This window comes from Colias philodice, chromosome 30 (assembly GCF_061535455.1).
Source record: "Colias philodice isolate Cphi_HAF_F1 chromosome 30, ilColPhil1 Martin Lab GWU primary, whole genome shotgun sequence".
NCBI classification, from domain to species: Eukaryota; Metazoa; Arthropoda; class Insecta; order Lepidoptera; family Pieridae; genus Colias; species Colias philodice.
In genome coordinates this window covers 2,836,350-2,863,039 of record NC_143115.1, presented here as the reverse complement: position 1 = coordinate 2,863,039, position 26,690 = coordinate 2,836,350, and the positions used below count along the sequence as shown (strand labels likewise).

The 26,690-nt window shown below is 33.5% G+C and overlaps 3 protein-coding genes across 6 annotated transcripts in view; 1 reads left to right on the top strand and 2 right to left on the bottom strand.

Moving 5' to 3' along the window:
* LOC149475438 (putative multidrug resistance-associated protein lethal(2)03659) overlaps nucleotides 1-10,795 on the bottom strand; it is a 53,193-nt gene extending 42,398 nt beyond the window's left edge. For both annotated transcript variants that reach the window (XM_089713319.1, XM_089713318.1), the window contains exon 1: nucleotides 10,641-10,795. The gene's annotated coding sequence lies outside the window, so the exon portion shown is untranslated. The remainder of the gene's footprint in view (nucleotides 1-10,640) is intronic.
* A 3,114-nt stretch (nucleotides 10,796-13,909) lies between these two features.
* Nucleotides 13,910-20,493, bottom strand: LOC149475437 (uncharacterized). The gene is made up of 6 exons (XM_089713389.1): nucleotides 20,373-20,493; nucleotides 20,016-20,097; nucleotides 16,962-18,209; nucleotides 16,115-16,285; nucleotides 15,376-15,533; nucleotides 13,910-15,136 (listed from the first exon to the last, which is right to left on the bottom strand). The coding sequence occupies exons 2-6, from the start codon at nucleotides 20,085-20,087 to the stop codon at nucleotides 14,965-14,967; spliced, it is 1,821 nt and encodes a 606-aa protein (XP_089569515.1). The 5' UTR covers nucleotides 20,088-20,097; nucleotides 20,373-20,493; the 3' UTR covers nucleotides 13,910-14,964.
* A 2,780-nt stretch (nucleotides 20,494-23,273) lies between these two features.
* The window catches only part of LOC149475436 (juvenile hormone esterase-like), a 36,589-nt gene continuing 33,172 nt past the window's right edge, over nucleotides 23,274-26,690 (top strand). For all 3 annotated transcript variants that reach the window (XR_016318062.1, XM_089713369.1, XM_089713368.1), the window contains exon 1: nucleotides 23,274-23,381. The gene's annotated coding sequence lies outside the window, so the exon portion shown is untranslated. The remainder of the gene's footprint in view (nucleotides 23,382-26,690) is intronic.

The following is a 26,690-nucleotide window of genomic DNA, read 5'->3' as shown; positions in this document are numbered from 1 at the left end:
TAATTTACAGCAAGTACAATCATTTATAGCAAGCATTTATTAATAAAAAAAATACATAATTGCGTAGAAAATAATAATTACTTTTCGACAAAAGATAAATTAGGAAGACACCCCTATACAATATGACGTACGTTTTGATTAAAAGAAAGCGTAACAAATTGGATTACTTATATCCATGTGGGAGATATTATCTATACATAATATTATAGAGCTGAAGAGTTTATTTGTTTGTTTGAACGCGCTAATCCCAGGAACTACTGTCCAATTTGAAAAATTCTTTCGGTGTTAGATAGCCCTTTTATCGAGGAAGGCTATAGGCTATATACCATCACGCTTAGACCAACAGGAGCAGAGCAATGCGGGTAAAACCGTGAGGAATAGCTAGTGTGATATACGAGTATGTATATTCACTTTACTTTTTTCCGTAAACTTTCAAATTGTACTTAAACTATTTATTATTACACTTAGGGCCGATTTTTCAATGCCCAGATAAACAGCTAGATAGACTTTATTCTTCAGTTAACAAAATATTCAATTTTTCAATAGACGTATAGGACTTATCTATCCAATAACTACGTTATTTGAGGAATAAATCTATTTGCCGCTCCAACGGCCAGATAGCGTGCTATTCGACAGTTAGGCGTTTGAGTTGACAACTGACGCGTCAAATTTGGGATATTTTCGTATGTCATAACATAGAGCGTAGAATTATTAACAATTAAACCTCTTTCTACATAATTATTATCAATTAAAATCATATTGAAATTGATGTTTTTGATAGTACTGATGACCATGCCATTGAAAATTTGCCGAACGCTGCCTTTAAGTATGTCGTTTCCATCGTAAAATATATAAATTGAAACACAAATTTAACCAAACTCTTTACTCGAATCAAAACAACAATCAACAATCATAGAAGACAAGTGCACTCCTGACGTGAGTCATAATGACGGTTGTTGACAAATTGCAAGATTTGACTCTATCCCGCTTTAACCTGACTAATTTAATATGTTTGTTTCGCCACTCCGAGAGCAGTGCTGCCAATATGGAAATATTTGGTCAGATAGTTATTCATCAAATAAATCACGATTGAAAAATAGGCGAGCCGTAATGAGTTAGATAAATAATTGAATAAATCTATTCGAGGGGTATTTATTAGACTGTTTATCTCGCGATTGAAAAATCGGCCCTTACTCTTATTATATCCTTATAATAAGCGCATAAAATTAAATACAATAGGTACATACAGCAAAAAATAAAATTCTATTACTACAAAAATCGTCAATGTTAAACACGTACCTACTTACAAACAACTTTTACCTTCTAATCAAAATTAAATATATCTAATGATGATGTATGGATGTATGGCTGTTTGTTACTCTTTCACGTAAAAACTACTGAACCGATTACAATGAAATTTAGCACACATATAGAGGGTAACTTGGATTAACACATAGGATAGGTTTTATCCCGGAAATCCCACGGGAACGGGAACTATGTGGGTTTTCTTTTGAAAACGTGGGCGAAGCCGCGGGCGGAAATCTAGTAAAAAATACACTAGACAGGTTATTTCCATAATTCATAAATCAAGATATCTGGTAATACCAGTATCATACGAGAGAAAAAATTGTGCATGGCAACAATTATCATTGATCTTTGTGCAATAAATGGTCAAGTGCGAGTTGAACTAATTTATGAAGGTTCCGTATCATTTATTAGCACTGCACAGTTAATACATTCTGTTTTGCCTTTTGTCACAATGTTTTGACGATAAAATGATTATATAAACTTGACTAGAATGTATGTAATATTTTCAGGACAGGTATACGATGTGGGACTCTTGATATAAATCTGCTATTTATATGAAAATTCTTATGTGTATCCATAACCAACCAACTTGCCTAAACTAAAATATAATTCACTTACCTACCTAAAACTATATTTCAATATATTATGTATATTTGGTATGTGTGTATATTATATCCATCATTTTTCAACAACATTAAGGTTGTTGGTTTTATTTTAAGGAACCCTAAAACAATATTAATATTACACTTGCGTCGAGTAATAGATAACTTATCAGAAGCAATAACCATCCCGATAACTCTGTTTCATTGAACCAATATACATCTGAACGAGGTCAATATAATTTTATTTGGGGCACAAAACTTGCCCTATTGCCCTAATGGGCTAGGGGCAGTATAATTTACAAAAATTATATTATTGTTGCGAGTTTGTAAGACTGTATGGATGCTTGTAAGTCTTTAGGGAAAAAAGCAGCTAATCGTATCTAGTAGGCTATATATCATCACCCTAAGACCAACAGGAGCGGAGCAATGCGGGTGAAACCGCCGGGCACAGCTAGTTATGAATAAAACATGATCAAAAATTGTTAAAATAGAATGCCACATACATATTTACTCTATGAAAATAATCTGAAAACGGATATAATAAAACCTTTTAGGGCGTTTGTCCACTACAAGGAATTTTACGGTCCGGCATTCCGATTTTTTACGGTCCGGTATGGCACGCAATTAATCTAAATACTAGCTTGTGCACTATACGTAATTTTACTGTCCGACATTTTACTTTTCCCTATTCCGGATGGTTTTTTGAGTATACGAGTCGCTGTAGGTATAATTGTTTTGAGTGCCCACTTGCTTGGATTTAACTATTTTTATTGCATATGCCAATTGAAAGCAAGCTCTTGTTTTACTTTCTTTTAGCTGGCAATGAGATTTGAGAAGTCGGTATTGTTATTTTATATACATTGACCAAGCATTGACCTATAATTATTATCTAAGTAAGTGTTGGTAAGTTAAAGTTCAAGTGGGAATAGCTTTAGCTCCTCGTCACCGATTAAAATAAATAAGTGAAACACGCATTTTAAATCTCTTACGGAACTTTACTTTTTATTATAACGAAGTTATATAATATTTCACCTTCTATATTTTTACACGTTTCTTGTAAAATGCAAAAACAATCATTTATGATAGCATTATAACGCCATACTTCCTTGAACTGTACCGCACTGATCCGAGTAAAGACGGACAGGTGCACAAGCAATTCATCGGTTTTTTCATGCCACACCGGACCGTAAAAAATCGGAATGCCGGACAGTAAAATTCCTTGTAGTGCACAAGCGCCCTTACGTTTCGCCTTTTCATTTGAACCGGAAGAAAAAAAAAACAAAATTACACAACGGTTTTTTCCAAAGCATAGATAGTAAAATAAATATGTACAGAGTAAACAGAAACAGACTGTTATATTTACTTTTATTGTCTGTTACCGAGAATACGTTATCATTGTTACTGAATAAATAAGGTGGCAATTGTCTATATATTTGCAGATCTTTGTAAACAGGTGAAAATAAAGGTTTGTTTAATTTTATTGTTTGTGATCTATTGTCGTTTACTGTTTAATTGGTTGTAAAGGCTGATAATAGATAAGAAATAATATTGGATTTGATTTATTGTGTTACTAATGTATTAAGTAAAATACATAGTAGCAAGAGTATAATTTTAAAGCCTACTATGTACTACTAGATTTCCGCCCGCGGCTTCACCCGCGTTATCAAAGGAAAACCCGCATAGTTCCGTTCCCGTGGGAATTCCGGGATAAAATCTATCCTATGTGTTAATCCAAGCTACCCTCTATATGTGTGCTAAATTTCATTGTAATCGGTTTAGTAGTATTTGCGTGAAAGAGTAACAAACACACAGTATCTACACACACATCCTCACAAACTTTCGCATTTATAATATTACTAGCGGTCCGCCCCGGCTTCGCCCGTGGTACATGTTTACGTTTTCTCTACATAAGAACCATCCTCGTACTTCAAGGAATATAATAAAAAAAGAATTATCGAAATCGGTTCAGCCGTTCTCAGTTATGCGCTTACCAACACATTTTGCGATTCATTTTTATATATAAGAAGACTAGCGGTCCGCCCCGGCTTCGCCCGACGTACATATTTACGTTTTCTCTACATAAAAACCATCCTCGTACTTCAAGGAATATAATAAAAAAAGAATTATCGAAATCGGTTCAGCCGTTCTCGAGTTATGCGCTTACCAACACATTTTGCGATTCATCACTACATAGTATAAAACAAAGTCGCTTTCCCTGTCCCTATGTCCCTATGTCCCTATGTCCCTTTGTACGCTTAAATCTTTGAAACTACGCAACGGATTTTGATGCGGTTTTTTTTAATAGATAGAGTGATTCAAGAGGAAGGTTTATATGTATAATAAGATCCATTAAGTAGTGGAGAAGTACTGTTATTTTTGAGGTTTCTAATGTGATGTCGTAAAAAATTACATTTATTCCGCTTACATTGCAAACGCAGGCTGAACCCTACGAGTTTTATCAAAATAATGTACTAAGTATTATACACATTGAAAAGGTCTACAGAAAAGTCCGCGATGGTATATGTCTATCTCTTATGGATAACCCACAATAACTTTTTTTTGTCATTTACTTTTTACGACAAATAATGGCTAATTTTCGAAGCGATTTTAACCAATACAGCATTAATCCTTAACCAATTAAATACCATGGATACATTGTTCATTTAATATAGATCTATATGGCCCTTTACACCGTATGATTTAAGTGAATATTTTCGAAGATATTACAGATTTAAAAATTGCAGGACGTAGCGTTTGCGGCCGCCCGGCTATGTATTTTATACCCGTGCGATGCCGGAGGCCGGAGCGGGCCGCTATATTTTTATACCTATACAACGTTCACAATTTTTTTGTAGTGTATTTAGTATCAGCATTGCACCCGTGCGAAGCCGGGGCGGGTCGCTAGTTTTTATATATAAAAGATTAGGAAGTAGCATTTTAACACGCTTAATGTTAATATGTATGCTTGTTTGTGTATTTAACCGACATCTATACTAATATTATAAAGCTGAAGAGTTTGTTTGTTTGTTTGTTTGTTTGAACGCACTAATCTCGGGAACTACTGGTCCGATTTGAAAAATTCTTTCGGTGTTAGATAGCCCATTTATCGAGGAAGGTTATAGGCTATATTTCATCACGCTACGGGCAACAGGAGTGGAGCCACGGGGGTGAAACCGCGCGGAGCAGCTAGTGCTTGTATATAACTAACTCCTATAGACTCCATATTCACCATATTCCATTCCATATTCACATATTCACCGATGTACATTAAAAAAACGCATTTAATTCAAACTTTTTACACTGTGTCCCTTTATGTGAGTACGTCTTTTCAATTAAATTAGCTTTTATAATGTTTCTTTACCACATTTCAACACAAATTGTTTCTCTGTACAATATTAAAATTAACGGTGAAGTCAACCAACGCGAAAACAGGAAAATAAACATACCTACAAAGTTCTTGATACAAAGTTTTTTAAACATTTCACCATCGTTGTTGAAGCCTTAGGAATAAAGATGTCAAAACATGCTCAATTTCCGCGTACAAAGCAAACCAAAGCGTCTTATAACAAGTGGAGTTTGTAAATACAGGGTGACTTGAAATTCGACGTGATCCTTCAAAGGGGTTATAATAGAGGTCATTTGCAACAAATTTAGTCTAGTTAACCAGGGGTCAAAAATGGATGGTTATTGAGCTATGCTATGACGGATTTTGATATGAAAATTTTCTGCCTTTTTACCAAAAACAATTATGTACTTAATTATGAAAAAAACGAATACACTTTTAACATTCAATTGATATTTTTTTGAAAGCCGAAGAATAAGCGATCACTTAAAAAAAAACTTGCCCAAAACTTGTATCACCTCAAAAAGAAAAGTGTCATAGCTCAATAACCATCCATTTTTGACACCTGGTTAGCAGGACTTAATTTGTTGCAAATGACCTCTAGTATAACCCATTTGAATGATCACGACGAATTTCCAGTCACCCTGTATATTATCATTCTAGGAAATCGTGGCGATAATATTTGATTTTACGGGGAAATGTCGAAAAAGATAGTCATCTTCTCATATAAATTTCAGAGATTTATTTCAGACATATCGCGTTGATACGTCTATATATATATATATGTACAATATCATTTTGGGTATGAAATAGATATTGGCCGATTATTATCAGATCTACGCAATAGAACACAAAATTTCATCAAAATCAGTCCAGCAGTATCGGAGGAGTATGGTGACTAACATGTGACACGAAAATCACTACATAGTATAAAACAAAGTCGCTCACTGTCCCTGTATGCTAAAATCTTTAAAACTACGCAACGGATTTTGATACGGTTTAATTGATAGATTGATTCAAGAGGAAGGTTTTAGTATATAATTTATTAGGTTTCAGACAAAGCGGGCAATGACACGCAGAACCGCGGGAATCAACTAATTAACTAAAGACAAATTGAAAAAAATCTAGCGTACTAGATTTCAAGTTATTTTAAAGTTAACAAAGAACAATTGACCATTCCAGTGACAATAATTATTACCACGTAATTGACCATTTGTGGAAATTTTTATAATTGAATTGCCTCGTTACATAATTAGTCTGTGGTTCTGAAATAAATCATTTTAAATGAGATAGGTACCAAAATATACTTTTTATCATAAAGCTGAAGAGTTTGTTTGCTTGCACGCGCTAATCTCAAGAACCATGGGTCCGATTTGAAAAATTATTTAACTGTTCATAGTTCATGTATGAAGGAAAGGAAGGCTATATATTACCATCACGCAAAGAGTAATGCGGGTAAAACCGCAGAGCACAGCTAGTCTAGTATCTATATAATGGCTGTCCCAGCAGAGTTTTTTTGGCCGTATATTCCCTCAATAATGGTATCGAAACTACTAGACCGCTTTGAAAAATTCTTTCACCAACAGAACCTTTATTATTCCTGTGTGACATAGGCAGAAGCTATATAATATTTTGTTGATTAAATCATATTTTTTTTTACTCGAAACTGTCCATAACTAACGACCTCATTCGTCACCTATAGGTGCCTATAGTTCCCATCGCATATCGAATCATCCTTTAGAAAAGTCGGTAAACCACAATAAGGTGTAAATAATTAATTTACGAAGTCCCCAAACCATGTCAAACACATTACACAACTCACAAGTTTGTACAGTTCCCCATTGACCTTCGCTAGACGAAGTTGTTCAATGCTAAAAATACGATAAAAACAGCTGATAATATTATGCTAGTGCCACACTTCCGTAATTTTTTTAAGACTAAATATATACTACATGATAAAAAAGTTACAGAGTCTTTGGATAGAATTGAAGGTATCAGTAGGTAGGCAAATTTAAAAGAAATAAATAATAATAGAAAAAAGTAGCATTTTTTTTTGTGAACAATTATGAATCAGAAATAAATGAATGTAATGTAATAATAAAGCAATTTTTTTTACAATTAACATACAATTCAATTTATAGCTATATTCATGCTCATGAAGAGCATGACTAAACTCAGTATTTTCTTGTTTAGACAAATAGCGTCGCGGGCTACAAGCGCGCGTTCGGAACCGTACGATAATTATCGTACAAATACGATAATTTTGTGCCTACGTACGATGTACGATAGCATGTTATTATCGTACGCTGATTGTACGATAATTTCTATCATGCAAAATTCGAGAATTTATATTATTTCACCCATACAAATATGAAATTTTGACGTGTTTCATATCGAACTTTCATGGGAACAGTGAAATTTTGTCCGAGTGAATTTTAAACTTGGAGCGTTTATTGAACACAAAGTGGAAAGGGAATCGGTTCAGGTCTGTAGTCTGTACCACGCGTAAAACCAAAGAGTATAGTGTATATAGTAGGGCACGTAAAACGTGTGGGTTTGTTTCAGTGTCCCGTTGATTTGACAGCGGTAGTTAAACAAAGATTAATTACTATAGAGAACTTGCATACATATCAATATTACAATTTATATGATCTATTTATTTATAATTGACTTTATCCTAAAAAGTACGATAATTTCGATCCATATACGCTTAATGTACGATAATTTTACGCCCCTGGTACGATAATCAGTTCGCTTCAGGTTGCTAACACTGCAGGCTACCACTACTATTTCCCCATTGATTTGATTCCATTGAATGTGACGGGTCCGTTATCATTCAATACGACATCTCTAATTATTTTTAATTTGGCTCAATTAACTCTAGGACTGTGTGAATCCTTATGATATAGTACATAATTTGTTTGTACACGTAAACAGTGCCTTTATGACGTCATCCTACTTACATGAAACAAAAGATATTATTGCACAAGTGAGATGAAATTAACGACGCCTCTCAAACTAAAAGCAAGTAAGTAACAACCTATTTACTTTTAGCATACCTATATTGCTATATAGGTATGCTAAAAGTATCATTATTTGCTCTAAAGACTGTGCCAAAGAATACACATGACCACCTATCTATCCCTATGTAGGCTTAAATCTTTAAAACCATGAAACGAATTTTAATGCGGTTTAATAAATAGAGTAGAACAAGTATCTAATCTAATATATATCTAATTTTGTTCCATTTTCGACAGAGCATCCAGCCGCGGGAAAAAAGCTATTAATAAAAAATTAAAAACCTACTTACGTCAGTCTGGATTTTTCCACCCCTATTATGGCCAAAGCTTAATAACATTACCATACTATGTTATCATTCATCTCCCGTACGTGAATTGCGTAACTTTTTAGTAAATTACGCTATTGCGTAATTTTTTCGTAAATTTCATTCTTAATATTTCGCTGTTAATTAGGTATATCGGTTATCAGTACGTATAAAACAAAGTCGCTTTCTCTTTCCCTATGTAGGTACATACTAGATAGAGTGATTCATATAAATATATTATGGTAATTTTTGTTGCTATTTCTCGCAAATTCTGACTGATCGGTGTGAAAATTGGCATGTACACATAGGATATATTATTCTAAAATTATATACATATATGTATTTACGACACAATAATAATAATGTAATGGTTTATCAGGACGACAGACGACATACGATGAAATCGTGGGCGGAAAATCGCAAATATTATTACGCTATTGCACGCCTCATAAGCGAAGCGTTGAGGTGGGTACTACTGTCACTTCGCGCAAAACATCTGATTTTTCAAACTTAAAATGTCTTTATGTATCATACATTGCACTTGTAAGATAATACATACACACACACATTAAGAAAAAACACTATTTTTAACGTTCATGATATTTTTGATGTCATTTTTGTTATTTAAACTAGTTAAAAAACAGTTTAAAAAAGTTCTGTCTTGGACGTCCGTGTGTCTGTATGTGCGGATCCTTTTTCTTGTTAACACGATAGCGACCGAAATACTTTACTAATCGAGTCTTTTTTTTTTCTCTTACGCTTGAGTATGCTCAGGAATAGAACCCTTTCATTTTTCAGGGTCTGATTCGATGTGGTTTAATTGTTATTAAATAAACAAAAATAATAATTAATAAATATTTATTAAAAAAAAATTATGAGGCGTGCACTTTTGGATTTTCCAAATTATTTACTTTTTCACACAAGAATGACTGGTATATTTTTGATTTTCAAAAGTTAAGTTTTTTCTAGCGCTATTATGGCCAAAGCACAATAACATTACTATATTTTGTTATCATTCATCTCTTGTAGGTACGCGATTGCGTAACTTTTTCGTAAATTACGCGAATAGCGATCGATTTTGATAAAATCCTACAAAATTATGGGAGATTTCCCTTGACTACGCGGCCGCGGATGGAGAGCTAGTATTCAAAATAAGCATGTTAATTATTAAATTCACTTCACAATTTTAGGTTAAGGAAAATATCGTGAGGAAACCGGCATAGTTAGGTACAAAACTAGTCGCGTGTATCGCGGCTGCCGAGTAGGTATACCTACTCGGCAGCCGACCGTCACGCGACATGCGCTACACAAAGCAGTGTTCGGAACCGTTCGAACAGTTTCACTTTTACCGTGGTTTCATAAAACCACACGACATTTTTTTATTTATTTTTTTCACTACTTTTACTAGCTGCCCTATTGCCCCTTTTAAGTAGGTAGGTAGGTACCTATTTCCTTTCCACAAGAACCTTTCTTGTGACTAAACAAAAACATATCGAAAATCGTAATTGTTAGGTACCTAGGTAGGTACCTAATTAACCTAACGAGTTTTTAAGTTGGTTGCATTATTGTTAATAATTAAAATATACTTAATTAAGAATGTACGACTACTATTACTATATTGAGAACAAAGTGAATATAGATATAACTTAGTAATCTTTAAAAGTAAAACGCAAGTATTTTCGCAGTAAATTGGCAAAACATGTAAAATCAACAATGTAAACTTTTCTGCAACAATACATTATGTATGTTCAGCTGCATTTAGAATAATATAATGTTCTTTGTTTCTGCACTTCTTTTTTTGTAACGCAGGTAGGTACCTACCTACAATTTTAGAATAATATTTTTATTCATACCAACAAAGTAGCAATTTTTTGTTCATTGGCTTTGTTCACATTACTAAATATAATAATAATTACTCGTAACAATTTTGTATATAACCTGATTATAATTATTATATTCCCTATTATTTTAATATTAATATACATAATAAAATCTGTAGTCGAATATTCGTAAAGTTTTCCAAATTTTAAAAACGAACAATACAATAGAACGAAGCGCTTACCTAGTACAAAATCCTGGGGAACACTATTTTCAAATTCAGCCGATAACTATTATTATAATATACAATATTATAATAAAACAACGAATAACTCGATTTTTCAGGTAAAATTAATGACGCAAGTTGTAAAAAACACACGTCCACTCACACTGACACCTTTCAACTTATGAAGAATCATAGACTACAATCCCAAAACTTCAAAAGTCAAAAGGAACATTCATAGACAACAGAATGTAATGATTTGCCAAGACCGTAGACAGAGATACGGCCAAGACTGTAAATTGTTTGATTCAAACACCTCTTGGAGTTTTAATTTTTGTTTTTATCATGGACATATTTCAATTTACAAGGTATAAATCAAAAGATTATGCTTTACAGGGACATAAGGACAGAGAAAGCGACTTTGTTTTATACATACTATACTATGTAGTGATATTCACTTCAATTAAATTAATAATATTAAATTGCATAGAATGAATAGATACAAAATGAAACACTATTTACTCATGATTATTTTTATTGCACATCAAACAAAATACAAGAAAAACTTAATTAAAACTACGCTATAAAAGCTAATGATTTCAAAAATCACTTTGTTAACTACGTATATTTACAGAACAATAACTTAGAAAAAAACAATTCCAATGGCTTTAAGGGTGCACTCACACACATCAGTCACCGTCACGGCACGTCACCGGACAGGATTAAAAAAAAATATGTATCAATAGTTCTAGTATGACTCTGTTCCCACACGACAGTCGCCGGCACGAAATCTATCAGTGACGTCACCGATCAGGCACGTCAAATAATCTTTCCATACATGTATCATACTTTTATCCCCACTCACCCGGTGCCGTCACGTCTCAGTTCAGTCAGCGTCGTGCTACCGTCAATAATTGCTACATGTTCTCTAGCGTGACACACGTCTAATCACTGACTAACCTGATGTATGTGTTCAATGATTCAGTCAAACCGGCGACGTGACTGACGGACAACATGACGGTGACTGGTGTTTGTGGATACGTACACAAACCGTCACCGATCAGTCATCGGTGACTTGACGGTGACTGATGTGTGTGAGTGCACCCTTAATCATGATTTTTTTTATCTCAAGTACATGACGGTAGTATTTCCATATTGTAATATTGTGGTATTATGAACAAAGAGATTTTGAGTAACAAAACGAATAAACCACGATTTAAATCCAAAGTATTATTTAATTTTAAAATGTCGCGTGAAGTAAAACACATTTGAACACTACATGAATTCGTATTAGGAACAATTATGGTGCCAAATAACTAGAAACTTGATCGGTTTAATTGTTGAGGTATGGTTATGATTAATGTTTGACAAAATGGTTGTCATAGCAACCTCGCTATAGCTGATCGCCTATTAGCTATTGTAACGTTTGACAGGATGGTTGTCATAGCAACGCGGCAATCGATGATCGCCTATTGGCTATTTACCGCTTTGTTAAATAATCGGTCTCTTTACGTTCGTTTCTAGTTATTTGATACGACATAATCGATATTTATATGAAAACTATTTTATATCTTTTCATATATCATGATGGGATGAATGATCTTTGAATTATTAACTTTATAACATAGTATAAAGAGAACAAGTAGGCTGCCTCCCAGCGTTTAGGAGCGCACAAAACCTCTGAACTCGCGAGACGCAGGGTTGTTACTTGTCGCATTGATATTTTAAATAATTGTATGAACCACCGAGTACGGACTGCTCACAGCAATAGCGCGGTCCTCACGAGAACGGTCCATGAGAAGGAACCGAGCAGCGTTGTGTGCGTACGTACCACAGAATATATAAAAGAGGTTAGAATGGCAATAATTCGCCGTTCCTATAAGAACCGGTGTCGCCTGTGGGTGTGGCCAAGTCCGCGCAAGTCCGCTTACGCACATATTTGCAATTTCAAATCTAGCCAATCATAGCGCCGCGCGATCACGCGATTTAAAATGGAACGAATCATACGCATGATGATGATGTGAGCAGTGCTCATATCCTTGGCGCGTCTGCCCCGCCTACAATGCCTTTCTAATCTCTTTTATATGTTCTGTGGTACGTACAAACGGCGTGATGTACCTTTCTTCGAAGATATTATACTTGTTCTCTTTATACTATGTTAATAGCCTTTAAATTACATAATTGGTTAAACACAATTACGTCTACACGATTATAAAACATTAAAACTAAAACTATTTACAATATATCATGCATAATAACATAATTCATACTTCCATATATTACTCTATTTTATATGTTTGCCCATCATTCTATACCACAAAAACTGCTGAACAGACATCAAAGAAAAAATCGAAATATATTTTATCAATAGGCTCTTAGTTGACCAGCCAAGGCCACTGCATAAAAACATATAAATGCCAAAATTTTAGAGTCTTATTAATAAATGTGTATTATCACTAAAGACACGTCACTAATTAAAAATATATTAGGCATAAACATATTTACAAGCATTTTGAGCTAAAAATCGTCTTTTAACGATATTTTAGGAATGAAAATTTAAATACAATGGAACATGCAAAATCCTTCTTGGAAATCGGTTAAAAATATAGCAAAGATCGAAATTGTACACATAAAATATGAATAGTACATAATATATAATATAGAGATACATTATTAATAGCAGTTTGAAAAACATTTAGGAAAGTCAGTCTTTTAAGAATTATTTAGAAAAAATAAATCGTCAGAAAAAATTAGTTGATTATTCATTGTAACAATATGAATGGTAATTTAAAAAGAAAAAACATGAATAAGATATTAAATAGGTTATCAAGCGTGAAGTCAATGTGCTGAAACAATGCCCAAAACAGGTTTTTATTGTATTATAAGAGCTAGCGCGCACGAGCAACTTTGTCTCCGCAACTATTTTGTCTCTCCCATCAATTTGTATGGGGAGTTGCGTCGCTACGTGGGCGCACTTGAAACTAGCCCATAGGTGGGAGAGACAAAATAGTTGCGGAGACAAAATAGTTGCGGAGACAAAGTTGCTCGTGCGCGCTAGCTCTTAACTCAATACAAAACACGAAAATATTTTTTTTTTTATTTACACAGCAAATAACTTTGTTTCTGTACAATGACAACACACTTGTTGACAGATGGTTAAGAGATTTGGCGGCAGAAAGAAAAAATGCCAAAGATTTTTATCAGATACCCTATTGAAATAAAACAAGAAAATTGGACTTCAAATTGCGAAAAAATCAAAATAAATTGTATGTATTTGTGATAAAAAATAAATAAAGCATTAGTGAATTTATCAAGTCTAAACCAAGTTTCAAAGATACATAATTTTCTACTTAACAGGGAAATCATTTTATACTGAAAATAAATATTATATTAAGTAGACAAAGAATTAAATTTTAAAATAAATATTCCATTTCAATTTCATATTCTAGCCTGTAGAATTTAGACGGTAAAAAATATATTAATTATTATTTTAAACTTATTTTCCACAATAAAACAGAACATTTTATAAAACTTCAATAATTATTATGTTTCTGAACGTCTTTCAAATAATAAGAACACATACATACACCACACTAATTGTGTCCGAAACATTTTCGGTTTTTTTTTTCAATGGCTTTCGCTTGGTACAATAATACATAGAATTCCAACCAATACTATAAACAACTACAAAATCGCCTATTAATGGTCAAAAGCACCTTATTTCGTGGCAGTAATGTTCAAAGTCTATTATCTTATTTAAATATAGTATCACTCCAAAACTCTGCCTAATGCACGTGGGCAGACTTTTGATTCGGACAATTTTTTAGAGATTGTGAGTCTTGTTTATTGTATGTTAATGCCCTAAAATTGAGTTTTGGCTAGAATTTACGTATATTTGAATTCACTGTCATCTGGTTGAATCTACTAGGTATTTGATTGAATGACTAGCGCGTTCATTGAACGACGACATTCAATTGAATGACTAAGTCGAACGTTGATTTAACAAGCGTCACTCAACGTCCAACTAGTTAGCGGATTGTAAATTGCCCATTGAAAAGAGCGGATATAACGCTTGGCTTATTGTTAAGTGACTGACGTTCATTGAATGGTCATTCAATCAAATAGCATATTTAGCCAGATGACTGCAACATATATATTTACGGTCTTACTAATAAAATGTTACCCATTCGCTATGCAATGGATTAGTTATTGCAATAACCTGTCTTGTTTTCATGATTGACGTTTCATGTGAGCAAGAGCAGGACACAGCTATGGTAGAAAATGGTTGAAATTTATCCATTGTTTAACTTTTTATAAGTAAGGCTGTTAGTATATATTTATTGTTTTAAGGTGTACCAGCCATAGCCCTATTCGGTCTAAATTCCGCATGTTCCGATTCTATAGCTTGTTGTATAGTCTTGAACAGTTTTAGCGGCGTATGTTTTTGGTAACAACTGAGTCGTGTGCTCCTGCGGACTGGGGTAACCGTCACTTTTGGTATGTTGGGCATATTGTTCCTGGAAACAAGTTTTTATATTAAAAAACGTTATTTTAATCTATATGTTTGAAGAGTTTGTTTGTTTGTTTGAACGCGCTAATCTCGGGAACTACTGGTCCGATTTGAAAAATTCTTTCAGTGTTAGATAGCCCATTTATCGAGGAAGGTTATAGGCTATATATCATCATGCTACGTCCAATAGGGGTGGAACCACGGGGGTGAAACCGCGCGGAGCAGCTAGTATTAAGATAAACTCACTTCGCTTCCTGTATCGCGAACCGTATGAGCGTGCTCTTGAATACATTCTTAGCATCCACCAATTTCGCATCCACATTCTTCTTGCCTGAACTAGGATTTATCTTCAATTGCATGAACTTGTCTAGTAGTTGGTCCAAACTAGCTTCGGCTACAGAACTCTAAAATTAGGTAAGATAGTTTAGTTTGTACGTTCGTTTGTTTGTTACTCGGGAATATTGTAAAGGATATGTTTTTGTAGAAAATTTTATTTACAACCAGCTGGCTAAGAAAATTTCGATTTCTGTAATTAAATAAATTTTACACCAATCCGACAAAATACTTATCAGAGAAAGTGTCTAGCTTTAGATAGATACAGAATAAATAACTTGTTAAAATTGCCTGTTAGACCTGTTCCTTTATGTCTCTTGTTGCTTTCTATTTTTTGTTTTGTACATTATTATTGTGTTAATATGTTATGAATCCGACTTTTAGTCAGTCCATGTTTTGTAATAAGACGGTACGCGTTTGATAGCTCGCGCGAAAGCAAGACAATCCTATCGAGTCAGCTAGTTAATAATCTATAATTATATTATAAAGCTGAAGTTTGTTTGTTTGTTTGAACGCACTAATCTCGGGAACTACTGGTCCGAATTAAAAAATATTTATTTTAGAGGAAGGCTATATTATATTATATCATATCGCTAAGACCAACAGAGGACCAGAGCACAGCTAGTAAAGAGGATAAACGAAATAAACAAACCTCAGCTCCCTTACAAACAGCCTGCTCCCAACACTGCATGGACGCTGGTAAATCTCCCCGTCTCTCCTCGAGTAGGGCTCTGCACTCCCAGTACGCGGCTGTTTCTTGTGCCCTGTTATATCTATCGCGTATTGTGCGTAGCCAACGTGCGCAGTCTTCCCAGTTGTAACCCTTTAGTATAGGAAATAATTGTTTATGAAAAACGAAGCAATTTGGCGAATAATGCCTAGCCCCCCTAGACATGTGGCTTTCTATTAGCGTAAAGTTCAATAGAATAGATTATGAATGTATGAGATTGACGTTTGATTACGACGACGACGACGATTGATTACGTCAATCTCATACATTCATAATCTATTCTATTGAACTTTACGCTAATAGAAAGCCACTTGTCTAGGGGGGCTGTGATATCTATCGCAGATTGTGCGTAGCCAACGTGCGCAGTCTTCCCAGTTGTAGCCCTAATAATAATATAGGAAAAAAGGGAAATTTATGAAAAACGAAGCAATTTGGCGAATAATGTATTTAATGATTTTCTAAACCAATCTGACAGTTCTTGATGTATATTTTTATTTTCAAACATTATTTGTTATTTAAACTAATAGATAGATAAGCTTAAGATATCTATCGTTAGAATATGTTATTAGCGTGATCATAAATAAATAAATTAAAATTTTATCACCAATTTTCACAATCGATCGAAGGGCATCATTGCATAAAATTAAGACTACAACGACTAAACATTTTATATGTTTAACAAATAAAATAACAACAAACTCATTGTCAAAACTTGATAATCAAAAATCTACAATATTACCCTTCTATAGAATGTTCAAGACATACTTACAAGCTTCAAAAGTTCCGTCAAATGATTCAAAGCACCTAACAACAATTCGTCTTCACGCGGCGATATCTCCGACGTCATAGTTGTCTGATAGCTTTCATTGAAGTCCACACTATCCACACAGCTAGGGCTCCGCCATTTATCCATATCGCTTACTTCCTTACAATTCAGTTCAGTAAAGGATTCATTATCACTATCATGTTCTAACGCTATGTTTTCCTTGTTCTCATCGTCGTAATCGAATTTGGGTATTTCTATTTCATTGTGAGGAATGCCGAAACATTTCAAATGGGGGTAGGAGTCGATCGTTTTGCCGCGGAGACGCAACCACTTATTTAGTTTTGATAGCATCTCCTCTGGGTTGTTTAACGGTGTTTGAAACTTAACTTTCTTTCTTTCACTTTTAACTGCGGACACAACTTTTTCTTCATTGGTATGCTCATCTTCATTGATATCTTTCAAGCTCGCTTCATCTATTTTCTCTCCGATGGACGCCCATTTGTGAATACAGTTCTTCATTTCGGATTTGTTTATCTTTTTCAAGTGAACTGCAGAAATCGACCGCCTGATTGGCTCCTTAGTTGATTTTGATTCAAATGTAGTGTGTCGTCTATTCGTGATTAAATTCGACGCGCTAATAACTTTCTTTAAGAAATTTGGATCGTGTCTGAGTTTTTGAACGTCGTCAAATGTTGGTTTCTGAACTATCTTTGGCTTATACAATCGTTCGAACACAGATTCACGGTTATTCTGAGCAGTTGTAGTTCTAGGAATCAAACTTTGTCTAGACTCGTTAGGTTTAGCAGATCTTGCTGACACACTTTTCTGTAGTTTAGAAGTATTTGCAAGGTTTTTGGTAGTTCTATTGTTCTTCATTTCACTTAAACGGCTGTTCCATGATGGTTTTGGCTTAGCCAAGTTATTAGGCTTATTTGCCGAATCTTTTGTGTGTATATTATTTGGTTTTTTAATCATGCCATTATATTGTGTTTGAACAGTGTTCTGTTGTGGTAAATTATTTTTAACAACTTTGAAGTCTTGAACTGTTAATGCCTTTTTTGCTGTATTATTAGAAGATATTGGATTTTTCTGTGTTTTATTTTGATTTTTTACAGGATTACAGCTGGAATTATTCCTTACTAGTGTGGAAGTGGCAGATTTAGATTTGAGACGAAGCGTTGTGGAATGATTAGTTGCAGTTGACGATGTTGGCTCAGTGTGTCCATATTTTTTGAGGTTCAGTTCTCGAAGCTGAAAAGATAATTTAAACAATATAGAATATTACTGTTGCTAGAGATAAACTACGATAACATGGCGCGCCCCTCCAAAATTCAAAACGTTTGAAAGTATTTGTGAAAGTATTTACAATGCACCACCAAGATTCACAACGCATGTGTGCGTAATGAGACGGCCGTCAAACAAAAACAAATCCACGGATTTGTTGCTCGACTAGTCACGCTCTAATCGCTCATTATTATTAGTAATGGCGCTGCACTGACGTATTCTATGAAAACGACACGTGCGTTGTCTTGGGCGCTCGGCAACTTATGATTAGTTGACCAACAAATCTGGACGTAAAGTACTAAAGACGAATACGTACAATTACATACAAACTCCTTCGTAAGGATGTCACTACACACATTGAAACAGTAATTTGGAGGGGCGCGCCATGGTATCGTAGTTTATCTCTACTGTATTGTGAATATTACTGTTGCTACTGTGGTGTGGGTTTTTATGAAGATATTAATTTTTTAAGTACAGTGGAATCCGTTTATAATGACATTGAAGGGGAATATCAAACACATCTATACTAATATTATAAAGCTGAAGAGTTTGTTTGTTTGTTTGTTTGTTTGAACGCGCTAATCTCGGGAATTACTGGGCCGATTTGAAAAATTCTTTCGGTGTTAGATAGCCCATTTATCGAGGAAGGTTATAGGCTATATATCATCACGCTACGACCAACAGGGGTGGAGCCACGGGGGTGAAACCGCGCGGAGCAGCTAGTCATAATATAAACGGACGTCATACAAAGCATTTTGTAGAAAATAAACTGTTTTGTTAGTATTTAATACAGAGAAACAAAATAGAGATGCCTTCACATTGAGACTCAAAACAAACAAAAATAAGTGTTGTCGGATATCACAATTATCCCAAACAGAAATTAGTGTTGAAAGTTTTAGAATTCATTTCGGTCAGTATAACCGGACAATTCATTGAAAATTGGTCTTCATTGATTGGTTGGTTGAATTTTATATTTTATATGAAAACCAAACTTTGCTGTGAAATACGTCATAATAAGCAGTTGGTCAATATAACCAGAGTCATAATAAAAGGATTCTACTGTAGTTAAATTTAGATTAATATGAGTAATTTAATATCTAAACGCAATTTTGTACATTATTTATCCCAACATTTTTCTTAACACAGAGAACAGTTACTGTTAAGACTGATAAACAGAATAGCAGATACACTTGTGTATTCAATATTTAAAGAAAAGGTTGATATTTGGAGGGAAATATGCATCAATGTGGGTCTTATTAGATTAAGGTGTATCTGAATGTCTTTGTTTATATTTGTGATAATAATCCAGGTCAGTTGAAAGGCCAGAGAAGTTTCATATACCTACTTGTTTAAACATATTTTTTTTTTATTTAGGGATTTCTGTCCTAAAGGACCATGACAATCCCATCGTACCTTGTACAAATATTTAACACTTAGGGCCGATTTTTTAATGCTTGGATAAAACTTATTCGTCGAATAATGTCTAAAACTACCATTTTAAAAACGTATTCTAATTGCCCATATTTGACAGTTCAAGTGACATTTTAATATTATCGTGTAATACTTTATTGGACGGTTAAGTTTTATCCAAGGATTGAAAAATCGGCCCTTAACAAACTATTTTAACTATATTTGAAATTTAAAGTTGAATAGCATTCTAGCTGCATCAGAGTGTGGTGCAGCTAGAATGTTATGATATGCACCGACATTCAAACTTGTTTGAACATGTTCAATCTTTCTATAGATATTATTAAAAATACACAACAATCATACCTTTTGAATTCTAGCCTTTTCTTTAGCAAGCCGTTCTTCCCTTAGCTTTTGTACAAATTCTTGAGACGCCATGATTTCAAAACTGAAACAAATTTATACATATAATATGAAGTCTAATTTGAAGATAAATAGATCTTTAATTTCAAACTGTATTTTGTTTTCTTTGAACATAGGAACATGTTAAATTTTAATTCGGTTAAATTAATCTTAGTTTAATGGGTATATTATAAAGGGTAGAAGTAAATGCATAAAAGCAGTAAATTATTTATGCCGAAAATCACAATCACTCTAGTAAGGGGAAAAAAGTAATTCGTTACTTATATATTTGTAATTTACTAAAATATATTTACTTCTTACTTTTATAACGTGCTGGTCACTGCAAAAACACAAGAATATGATTATAACACGCAAAAATTAAACAATTAGAACCGCACAACAATACAATGCCATGACGCCATGAAAATAATTTGTATTTAAATTTGACGGTTAACCGACAAACTTCAAGTTTGTTTTCAAACTTTCAAAATTCAAACTTTGTTTGTGCTCTATGGTCACTCAAATCAAAAATAAATAAAATTGGTAATGTTTTAATTTTGGCTAGTAACTAGTATTAAATTTGTTTATTTATTGTGTATTGAAAACAGTCTGAGCCTCATTTTATATTGAAATACATTCAAAATCTAAATATACGATTCAATGTTTTTGAGCTTAAGACCTAATTTTATCGTTATTTATTAGGTGTTTATAATTTATATTCAATCGGAGAAAATGAATTATTCTATTCTAAGCAGTTTCTGAGGAAACTATTTCATAAATTTTATTGTGCATGAAATGGAATCTAGAGTAAAGTTCACATGAAATAATTACAAGAAGTAAATGAGAATTATACACGAATTAAGCACGAATTATACGAAACATTTGCTCAAAAATTATCTACCCAAAATAAACTTAACATTAAAGTTACAAATAATCAAACGTCCTATATGTTTTAAGAACAATGCATGCAATATGCTGCAAATATATTCTGTACGGACCATCGACAAAAGGTTGCTTCTGGCCGTAGACAGAGAATCCCTCAGAGGAATTATTGCTCTGAGGAGAATCCAATAGACACCGGCAATGCGTGTCGCAGAAAGAGATAAAAAAGAATACGTCACAATATTTAGGGTTACCATGTGAGGGAAAATTTACCCCGCAATTTGTAAGATACAAATCTCTCTATCATTATTCACATAACATAAGTGGATAATAATGAGATATCCACATTACTTACATGTATAAACTAATTTATACTAATATTATAAAGAGGAAATGTTTGTAATTATGTATGTATGTATGTATGGTTTTCACGCATAAACTACTGGACCGATTTCAAAAATTCTTTCACCATTAGAAAGCTGCATCTTCACTGAGCAACATAGGCTATATTGCATTTTCAAAAAAATTAGAGATCCTTTCCAAAAATGCAATAATATATCCTTAATAAAAATTCTGTCATCGCGTGCGCTGCGGAATCTATTGAAAATAGAACAAATAATTAATGTTCTACGGTATTCTAGAATGGACCAATATCTACAAGAAAGTCCGCGATAATCCATTCAAAAGATATAATGATTTTTTTAATATAATGAATAAAAGTGTCAATTTACAGAAAATAGTAGGTATACTGTTTAATACAATGAGGAGGCGTAGTGCGGGACAGGGTGAAGGTGAGGAGGGAAGGAACTACTTTGATTCCGATTTGAAAAATTCTTTCAGTGTTAGATAGCCCATTGATCGAGGAAGGCTATATTGTACCATAACACTTAGACCAACAGAAGTGGAGCCACGCGGGTGAAACCGCGGAGCGCAGCTAGTATATTATAAACATATTACTTTTAGATGGGTAATACATATTATGTATATACAAAATACCTATCACTACATAGTATAAAACAAACTCGCTTTTTCTGTCCCTATGTAGGTATGCTTAAATCTTTAAAACTACGCAACGAATTTTGATGCGGTTTTTTGTAATAGACAGAGTGATTCAAGAGGAAGGTTTTATTATACATATAATTATTAATTATTATTATATAATTTATTATGTTTTAGACAAAGCGGGCGAAGCCGCGGGCGGAAAGCTAGTATATTATATAATATGAATATATATCATTATCATAATCCCATATGAAAATGTGTATGTAATGATAATGTAGATGAAAACTCGATTGTTTATTTTTTATAAAATAAAATAAAAAAATAAAAGAATGTTTATTTTCGTAAGTATTAACAGATGTACACACGTTAATTATATTAACCGACCCGCGAAGGCGCAAAAAAAAACGAAATTTACTTAATAATAATTTGTTGTAATAAAAAAATTACATTTAAATATCTCTAACTTAATTAACTACGTCCCTCCGGTTCAATGTTGGAACCAAGAGTGTCCATTGTCTTCGGCGGGGCAACGTCGCGGTGGTGGTGATTGCCGTAATACTTTCTAACCTTCGGTTTTGGTTTCCAATCTGTTCATCCTGTAGCTACAATCCAAATTTGTCGTAAATTATCCGGTTCAGGAAAACTGGAACAAGCCATTGAATATTTCAGTCTTCAGATATTTAATTAAATATACACTGCAGAATATATATTATTATTTCCCATAATAGTGGGTAACAATTTGTAGAAAAGTTGGCAACACAAATTTTTTTAGGTTAAAATTTATAATTGTTATTTTTGTGGTTTTTAAACAATGTATTCAAGTCAACAGCACGTGATACACAACATATTAACACGCTGAAATATCATGAAGGCCTATAAATTGATAAAGAGTTGTATACTTACGAGTGAAAAGACAATCCAGGCATTTTCGTTCCACTATCACTTTTACACCCTTTAACGCTACACCGCACCATGGTATTATTTTATAAAGTATTAACAGTAAGTCTAAATCATTTGAAACCAAACATACCATGAATTACGTAACTTAAAACATGTAAAAACTATATTTTTATGGAAGACGATGGCTAGCTGTCAAACTTTGTTTATCAAAGTAGGTTGCTATTCTTGAAAAAAGCGGCACGCTGGGTGAAACAAAAAATTTTATCATTCTCTCTCATTTCTTTACACAACACCGGCATAAGTTGCTCTTTTTCTTGTGTGAATGCGACATAAGATATCAATTTGTCTATTGGTTTCTCTGTCTACGCTTCTGGCAATACTTTTTGCGGAATGCCAACATAACAAAAATATTTGTGACATTGAAATTTGAAATGTCATGTTGGTTGCATTGCTGGTGCTAATGCCCGCTAGGTCACGAGTGCTGAAGTTGCAGTTTTAATCGTTTGTGAATTAAATTACGAATTTATTTGTGTCATTGATAAACAGGTGAGTTTAATAATAAATGTAATTACACATACTTCATGTAAGTTCTATATTTGTCTTGTTATAAATGAGTGTGGTCGTAGAAAAAAAGATAGATTATGAAAAGCCGGCCGCGCAAAATCGCGAGATTTGTGCAAAACAGGTTTGCTAAAATGCTTTTGTTTTATCAACTTTTAGGTTTTGTAGTGCATGCGCTTATGCTACTCAATAGTTTATAAAATCTTAGCTCAGAACGAGTTTTGTGGTACAGTGATCATAGCGAATACCTACTTGATATTAATAATTTAATGCTTTTTATTTTCTTATACGATTATTGATTAATTTTGTCTGCGTAGAAAGTAGGTACATAGAGATTCGTATAATATTAATGAATTGTTAACAATTATTATCACCATATGTCAATAAACCTATTTAATATTATAAGTTAAATAAATATTGACTTCATAAGGTTTATCGGACCTTGGGGAAACATAAATCACTATATATCTTTTATTTCTATTTAAGGAATATCAGTTATGAGTCAGAATTAATATAGCTCTAGAAATTATTATTACCTCATGTGTTCGAATATGTAAGCTCCATTTGGCTCCTAATATGTATAATGTTTAGATAACGCGATAAAAATACTAGACATCTTCTTCTCTTATATATAAAAATGAATCGCAAAATGTGTTGGTAAGCGCATAACTCGAGAACGGCTGAACCGATTTCGATAATTCTTTTTTTATTATATTCCTTGAAGTACGAGGATGGTTTTTATGTAGAGAAAACGTAAATATGTACCACGGGCGAAGCCGGGGCGGACCGCTAGTTTCTTATAAGAAAGAGTTTTCGGCTAAAATCGTTGCAATAAGGTACCTACTTAGTGGCCAGTCACCAGTGAGATAAAAAGAAAAAATGTTTATGTAAAACAATTTAACTTAGTTGAGTTTGAATTACAACAGTCCATGTCTAACTAAGTAGCTGTGTCGCGCGGTTTCACCTCACCCGCGGCCCGGGTATAAACTATAGCATACGTTACATGGTACATATGCTACATCACTGCCAACTGCCAAGTATCATCAAATTCCGTTTAGTTGTCTAAAGTCTTCACATAAAAGAAGAACAGACATACCTAGTCCATCCTCAGAAACGTTATTTATCAATTAGTAAGATTAATAATATAACATCGGATAGTCTTTTTAGCATCCCTATCTTTATAATGTCTACCTAGTTACATAGTATTATTATGTTCTGTAGTACGATAATAATTCAATCGATGATAACATTAATAACTTTAAGGTGACGCGCCTGTTAGATATTTTTTCTTAAAAGAATTAAAATTATAATCTTTATAGGATTACGAATATATAATACCTACCAAGGTACCGAGGTATATCGTTCATGAAGACCACGAAGACGCTTTGTGTATATTATAGACTAGCTTTTCGCCCGCGTTTTCAAAAGAAAACCCGCATAGTTCCCATTCCCGTGGGATTCTCGAGAAAAACCTATCCTATGTGTTAATCCAAGTTACCCTCTATATGTGTGCAAAATTTCATTGTAATCGGTTCAGTAGTATTTGCCTGAAAGAGTAACAAACACACACACATATACATCCTCACAAACTTTCGCATTTATAATAGGTATTAGTAGGACTAATTTATGAGCGCAGTTTTGTTTTCTATTTCAAAACAATTCTGTGGTTATTTCGTAAATCCTCAAGCATCCTCACATTGACCCTCAAGTTTATATTATTAGTAGGATATTATTTATACAAAACATGACTCATTTATTCAAATAAACATTAAACAATGAGTCGTCAACACAGTCGTCAACGACATTGGTCTCTTTCCTTTAGCGCATCCTTTTCTGGAATCAAATAATTAAACATTAAGCATTACTACGAAACTTATCATAGGTATACATATTATATCTTATCCTACTAATATTATAAATACGAAAGTTTGTGAGGATGGATGGATGTATGAACCTATGTTTGTTCTATTTCACGAAATAGGTACCTGCTAGACGAATTAGGATGAAACTTTACAGTAATAAAAGTATCACATAATTTATGTGCTATAGAAAATTATAAATACTTAATTTTGCCGCGGGTTTGTTCGCGGTTTGCCTTAACGAAAACTAAGAAAAATGCCGAATTGGTCAATGGAAATTATATAGATTAAAGAAAAAGAGAAGATAAGTAATTCTTACATGAGATTTTGACTGGTCTTTATTTCGATCATACGTCAAAAATAAGTTCATTTCTTAACTTTATCGATACGCACATAAAATACGATGCAATGAATGCCTGCAAGAGTAATTACAAACGGGTTCTGCTTTAAATAAAATCGAAGGTCGTCGCTATATTGTTCAAATTTCCATTATTTATCTCTCGTACGTGTAAGGCTGAGCGAATGACCTAGGTTCTAGGACATGTAATGTTCACTAGGCCCTGCACCTGACCTTATATTAAAAAGGGGTACTATCGAGTTTCTTGCCAATTCTTCTCGGCAGAAGTGACATTCCGAACTGGGGCCGTATTATGACCTCTTATTTCCAGACAGTTTACGCTGTGAATTAAATTGACTGGCAAATTCATATTATGATCGCAATGACCAGCCATGGTAGTGAACTAGTATTGTAGTGAACTAAAACTATATTTATTAACTTTTCCCCCAACAATAAACTACCTATTCTAAACATCTGTTAATGTTTACAAAATCGATTCAATGATAAAATTATATTAGGCCGGATATTACATGCGACATATGAAGCGGAAATTAACAAGTAAACCGGGGTGGACGCTCCTCTTGAAGTTTAGTATGTTAGGTTTGATAGGAATATTCTAAAATCAAGTAGGTTGCTTATTAGAATCATTTTTCCCATTTTCATTTTGCTGATAACAATTATTAGCGCTATATTTTTGGTTAGTAACTTTGACCGTCTTTCCCCTTTTTTCACAAACACTTGACACACACAGATTAAATAATTTTAATTATAATCATTCAGGTATTCAAATGGTCACATATGAATACACCACATTTTTTGTGAACCCAACAAATTAACATTAAACACCAATAAGTCAATATCATGTCATATTCGTTTTACTTTCTCCTTTACCTCATGAGATATTTACACGCCTTCACTTTTCGCCCGACTTTTTTATTATATAGAAAATAAAATGCTTATTACGAGCTTTCTAAATTATGTGAATAAAACTCGACTGTTTTAAATAACCGTTAAGTGTAGTACAGTTTTGAGTGTGGCACAACCTTCTTAATTAGTCGAGCAGTAATGTTTTTATCTTGAAAGTAGCTTATAGTCTCT

Bases quoted from the DNA above. Each gene is read 5' to 3' on its own strand.
- LOC149475437 (XM_089713389.1), bottom strand. From the start codon at position 20,087: ATGGCGTCTCAAGAATTTGTACAAAAGCTAAGGGAAGAACGGCTTGCT. The intron at 18,210-20,015 runs GTATGATTGTTG...TTATCTTTTCAG, and splicing joins AAAAGGCTAGAATTCAAAAG to CTTCGAGAACTGAACCTCAA. The intron at 16,286-16,961 runs GTAAGTATGTCT...CCTATACTAAAG, and splicing joins TGACGGAACTTTTGAAGCTT to GGTTACAACTGGGAAGACTG.